The sequence below is a fragment of the Monoraphidium neglectum genome (genome assembly GCF_000611645.1).
Source record: "Monoraphidium neglectum strain SAG 48.87 unplaced genomic scaffold scaffold01019, whole genome shotgun sequence".
NCBI lineage: Eukaryota > Viridiplantae > Chlorophyta > Chlorophyceae > Sphaeropleales > Selenastraceae > Monoraphidium > Monoraphidium neglectum.
The window spans coordinates 2,425-8,118 of record NW_014012609.1 but is presented as its reverse complement, the minus strand read 5'-3'; the positions used below and the strand labels follow the sequence as shown (position 1 = coordinate 8,118).

Below are 5,694 nucleotides of genomic sequence, written 5' to 3'. Positions count from 1 at the left end.
GCGCTCGCACCGCTCGCGCCGCCACCCCGCGCCGTCCCCGACGCGCCGCGGCGCCTGGGTCTCGGGCGGCTGCTGCTGCGGCGGCTGCTCGCGCGCGGGCTGCGGCAGGCGCGGCCGCGGCCGCCTGAGGGCGCCGCACCCAACGCCGCGGCCTCAGACGCGTACTCTGATGACGACCACATGATGTCATACTTTCAGACGTCCCCTCAGCAGCCAGACGCGTCCGGCCCTGGGCCGAGGGCGGGCAGCGTGTACGTAGACGAGATCTCAGAGGGCAGAGATCGCGGCGACTGGTGCTGGAGCCTGTCTGGGCCAGGCATAGATCAGATCAAAACCGAGTATGATCTGGGCGCGATCTTCCCGACCCTCGAGCTAGTGTTCCGCGGCGGGGCAAGGCTCGGCCTGCCGCCGCAGCGGTACGTTCACGTGACTGGCAGGACCAAGGGGGCCACACCTAGGGGCCCACGCGTCAGGGCTTGCCTCGGAATCTTCAATGGCGAGGAGGAGAGCATCCTCGGAGCGTGAGTATTGAGACTGGGGTGGAGGAGAATCCCCCCGGCTGCTTGGTGGGGTGGGCACATGCACTAGAGACATGCACTTGGAAGAGCCCAGGATTTGTATTTGGGCATGTTGCGTCTAGCTGCCGTGCGTGCCTCTGTCAAGACAGGCGCACGGCTTCCTTGCAGGCCACCCTGTCTTGTGGTTCTCTGGCTGTGCCAGCCGCTCTTCTCCAGGATAAACGGCTGAAGATTCCTTGCACCTCCTCACCTGGCCCCGCCCTCGCAGCATCATGATGCGAGACGCCACCTTCGAGTTCGACTGGGCCGGAGCCAAGCGCCTCGGCTTTGCCGACGCTGACTGCAGTCAAATCAGCGAAGGCCTTGCACGCAGCGCCCCTTGACCATTGCCAAGGGCCGCACCCACGTCGACGACCTCACTCCCGGGACTCCCGGCCGCCCCCGCGAGCGGCCTCAAAGCGACTTCAATTCGCACCCAAAACCCTTCACGCCGGGCTTGACGGCCTGTCCCGCAACACATGCGTGCCGGGCGTCCACGCCTTTCTTGGCAAGCCACATCACTGCCACTAGCACCTTGTGCACTGCAGAGGCTTCGTGTGTGCATGCAGCCATCAGCGTGCATGCGGGCGGCCACGGGCCACCTTAAGTGCGCAGGATTATTGTGCAATCTCAGCAGGCAATGCCCGGTGTATGACAGAGATCAGGTGTGCGAGTTTGCGCACATACGCGCGTGTACAAGAACGGCCTCCTGATTAAAGGTTCTTTGACCCTCAGTTGTGCACCGCAGCCCACAGTCTTGTCTGACTGGTGCGTACGCTGCTGCAAGCCTTCACAAAATACGTTTGGGATCTCTGGGGGCACAACATTTTTTGAGGGCTGTCCGCCGACAACCTCGGATTCTATGCCACTCACAGACTGGCCAGCTACCGCAGAGCAGGCCCACTTGTGTTGACCCTCGGGTACTGTATGTGTATATCCTGAACACCCTCACCAACCCAAGTCCTGGCAGTGGTAAGATCTCTGCCACTGCACAGTTTGCTGCTGCACTGCTTGCCTCGAACACGTTGGTGGCAGTCGTGTAAGTCAAGATCAGTGCATTTCCATCAGTTGGGCAGCAAGCCCCGCAGGAAAACATTCATGAGGAGCACTGGAAACACAACAAGGGCAGTGCCTCCTACTCCTGCAATGGGTGCAGCAATCCGTCCCGCACGGCTGGGGTAGCGTTATTGCGTGTGCCATCAGGGGACCAGCGAATGGAGTGCGCAACGCGCACACACAGCCGTCCTGCCAAAAAAGCTGAGGTTCAGGAATGATAAGAGTGGAGGTTTCAGAGTTGGCTGGTGGCTCTCAGGCCGATTTGTAGGGCTGTATGAATGTTGAGGATCTGGTGCAAGTTGAAACGAGGGTTTCGAAATCGTGTGCCTCGCCCACAAGAAGAGGTGCTGACATCCGCTTCTCAACAGCCAGGCATGCGACAGGCCTCGGCCAATCTACGGCGGCTTGCAGCTGATTGCATGTTTGTGGTCCAACACTGATGCAAACGGCGGGTCACACGCTCTGGCATGAAGCCAGCCGGCCGCATTGGTGCAGCTGTGCTGGTTTGAGAACATCTACAGTACATTGCGCAAGTGCGAGACCTCTTCACCGTGAGTCCTTTCAAACTATAAATGGTCCATCAATCAATGACAAACTTGTGTTCTGTGTCACTGTGGCAATGTCATTTGTCTCAAGGGAAGCAATGCTTGGATTGTCGCAGGGCGGCTGTCACTTCGTAGTGGGTCCGAGTTTCGGTCCACGCGCGACAAGCAGGTCTGGTGACAAGTGGTGTTCCAGGACAACGTAAATCACAGGTGGGTTGTGCTCCACAACAACTCGACCTGTTTCAACCGTACTGTCGCCTTCACACTGCGTCCCGACCGAGATCGACACCATGGCCGCGCCTGATGACCTGGAGGAGGCCACCGCGGATCTCAAATGGCTCGAAGCAGCTATTGATCCGGAAGGATCGGAGTCATACAGTAACGTTCCTAGCAACGCGTTTCAAGCGCGCCCGGTCGCCTGGGGCGCAGGCGAGGACCCCTTCGGCGGCGCTGGGTGCCTCAACTACCGCGGCCACTTCCTGTCCTGCGTGCGGTGCGAACGCACCTGCTGCGAACCCAGCTGCCCGGCACGCGACGCCATGGCGCAGTGGCATGCGACGTACGAGTTCATAGCGGCGCGGCGCGCGACGGACGGCGTCGCGCGGCCGCGCGAGCGCATGCAGCGCGACCTGGACTCCTTCAAGACAGTCTTCCACTGCCGGCCAGAGGTGGGCGTATGCCGCTTGTAAGCATGCTTTCGCACCAGTGTCTCTGTTACATACGCACATGCACTCGACTTGTTCTGCCGACTCAGCAGCAGTCGTCAGCAGTTGCCTTATGTGGGGCACCCCATACTTGGCGTCCCCACGCCTTCGCACCGAAACGCGCCCGTGCCCCCGCCTCGCCCCAAACCCAGGAGCTGCCGGCCTCAGCGCTGGACGCTGTGTCGGACCCGTCTTTCATAAACGCCTTCGCCGCGGCGCTCGCGGCGCTGAGCGCCCGCACGGCGGACCCCAGCCGGCCGCACGGGCACCCGCTGGCGTATGAGCGCGCGGGCAGCCGCTTCAGGCGCATGGAGCTGCATGAGATGGTCCTGGCTGATGCAGAGATCGTGGTCGAAGCCCTCAAGGCCATGGGGTGCGCCGCGGCGGCGGCGGCACGCGCGGCATGCACGAGCATGCATGACACGCACACAGTACGTGTTGGCTGCGGCGCACATTGCGGCAGCCTGGCGACGCTCAGACGCGTTTTGGACCGCGCAGCGCCGTGCCACGGCGATCTGGATGCGTAGCAGCACCGCCACGGCGCCGGGCGCAGCAACTGGCCAAGGCTGATGAGCTCATCAGCGGGCGTTGGTCGCCACTAATTCGACCAAATCCCCCCCCCACACACACACATACTCACACTCGCACACACGCGCGCACGCGCGCGCACGCGCGCGCGCACACACACACACACACACACACACACACACATGTTTCCGCAGCAAGTCTGAGCTGGGGCCAGAGGTCAAGGCCCACCACGAGGCAGCACTCACGTTCATGAAAGCAGTGGTAAAACGCATGACAAAGTGAGGGGCCCCCAGGCTTGACTCTCAGTCTCAGTCTCTCCTACTCACCGGTGCATCGGGATGCCTGGGGGTGTTGCATTGATCAACACGCGCCCTGTCGTTTGTGGCTGCAACAAAAGTTTGCCAGCACCCTGCACAGACTCTCCTTATCCCCTTCCACGTGTGCTTGCGCATCTTTGCGTTGCCCCAGGAACCCCGGCCTCATCCGCAGCCGCTGCATCGTGGCGCGCCACGAGGCGGCGTCGGCGCACGACCCCAAGCAGTTGTGGAAGTGGGACACCCGGGACTACTGCGAGGGTGAGATGGAGGCGGATCTTATTGCCTGTAGGGTACATGAGGTGGGGTGGCGCAGCCAGTGTTCATAGCGACTCCTTGGTCCACGTTTGACCACCTCTTGACCCCAGTCATCTGATAAGGGCCAGACCAGAGTCAAACTCCTAGGACTCAGAAGGCCAACAAGGAATAATATGCAAGCAACAAGAGTGCTTCTGGCGTTCTTGGACATCTGGCGTCACCCAACTCCTGATGGGACAGCATTCACGCCTAGCCTTGCCTCCGGCGCCCGCCTGCAGGCGGCACCACCAACCCCCAGCCCGCCGCGGGCGTATCCACGGTCTTCTGCCGCCTGCCCTTTGGCATCGAGGGCCGCAGGATGGCCAAGCTCCTCGGCGAGCTTGAGCGGGCGCTGTGCGCCAAGTTCAGCCTGCGCGTGCCGCCCGGCGCGGCGTCGTGGCGGCTGCCGGCCAATGCGCAGGGGCGCGGGGCGAATGAGCTCCTGGAGGCGCTTAGCGAGCATGATGAACGGGTCGTGCTGCACCGATTTGAGGGCGCGGCCGGACTCGGCAAGGCGGCGCTCGGCGGCGGGAGGCACGCCGGCTGGGCTGCAGGCGCGGCCGGCGCGGCGGGGGGCGGCGGCGCAGCGGCGCTGTGGTTAGAGCTGACATCCATGGAGGACGTGCTGCTGGTGAGGGGGACATGCGTGCGCGTCGCAACCGAGCGACTGCGGATGGGGGCTGCTGCGAATCTGGCGCTTTGAGGGAGGATGAGGCGGCAGGCGGTCATTCTAAGCGAAGGCACGGTGAATTGCTGGCGGCGGCGGGCACTGAGCGTCTCCGCTCGCCGCCCAGCTGCATGGCTCGCGCCAAGGCCGCCCGCGCGCCTCAATGGTCTGCACCCGCAACCCTGCGCCCTGCTTTGCGGGCTCGCAGCGCACGTGCATAACCCCCCCCCCCCGCCTGGGCCCCACTCCTGCCAACCACACCTAGTACGGCGACGTGCTGAGGATGGTGGTGCTGCTGCCAGTCATAGACCTTGAGGAGGTCAAGACAGTGCTGGCCGAGTGCATGACGCCGTATGAGACCGGCATGATGTCGCGCGTAGAAATCTATAGGGGCATCGTCTACGTGGTCGCCCACGACGAGGAGACCAAGCGGCCCGCCGGCCTGCCAGAGGCCACCCTGCTCGTGCTGCGGCGGCTGCTGGCCCGGCGCCCGCGAGAGCTGCCGGCCGAGCCGTCGGCTGGGCAGCCGTCGCAGGGGGCCGCCGGCAGCAGCGGCGGCGTCGGCAGCAGCGGCGCCGGCAGCGCGGCTGCTGCCGGCGGCGGCGGCAGCGGGCTAGCAGGGCCCGAGGGACAGGCAGAGGCGGAGGCAGACGCTGAGCAAGCGGAGCTGACGCTGACTAGGCGCACTGGGGGCAATCCGTCAGACATGCACGCGGCCCTCTCCACCTATTGGCAGCTGCGGCTGGGGGGCGTCTTGGTGGGGAAAGCGCTCCTGAGCTACGAGAACTCTGAACTGGGGCGCTGGGGCCCCGCGCTGGAGATTATTGAGGTGGTGCCGGCCCTCAGGCGGCGCGGCCTCGGCGCGCTGCTGCTGCGGGTGCGTGCGCGCGCGCGTGCGCGGCTTGGCGTCGAGCCGCGCAGCGCTTACCCTGTACGCGCTGCGCTGTGCGCGTCGCAACAGAGCATGCAGGGGGCGCTTGTGCATTAGAGGCAGGGCAAGGGCGCGTGCAGGATGCAGGCGCGGGG

At 64.2% G+C, this 5,694-nt stretch overlaps 1 protein-coding gene across 1 annotated transcript in view; it reads left to right on the top strand.

Moving 5' to 3' along the window:
- Nucleotides 1-2,448: 2,448 nt before the first annotated feature.
- MNEG_6335 (hypothetical protein) overlaps nucleotides 2,449-5,694 on the top strand; it is a gene marked incomplete at both ends in the record, with an annotated part of 5,604 nt that continues 2,358 nt past the window's right edge. The window contains 6 exons of the mRNA XM_014045189.1: nucleotides 2,449-2,826; nucleotides 3,015-3,235; nucleotides 3,585-3,668; nucleotides 3,859-3,965; nucleotides 4,241-4,632; nucleotides 4,934-5,545. Of these exons, the coding sequence (XP_013900643.1) occupies nucleotides 2,449-2,826; nucleotides 3,015-3,235; nucleotides 3,585-3,668; nucleotides 3,859-3,965; nucleotides 4,241-4,632; nucleotides 4,934-5,545 (1,794 nt within the window). The remainder of the gene's footprint in view (nucleotides 2,827-3,014; nucleotides 3,236-3,584; nucleotides 3,669-3,858; nucleotides 3,966-4,240; nucleotides 4,633-4,933; nucleotides 5,546-5,694) is intronic.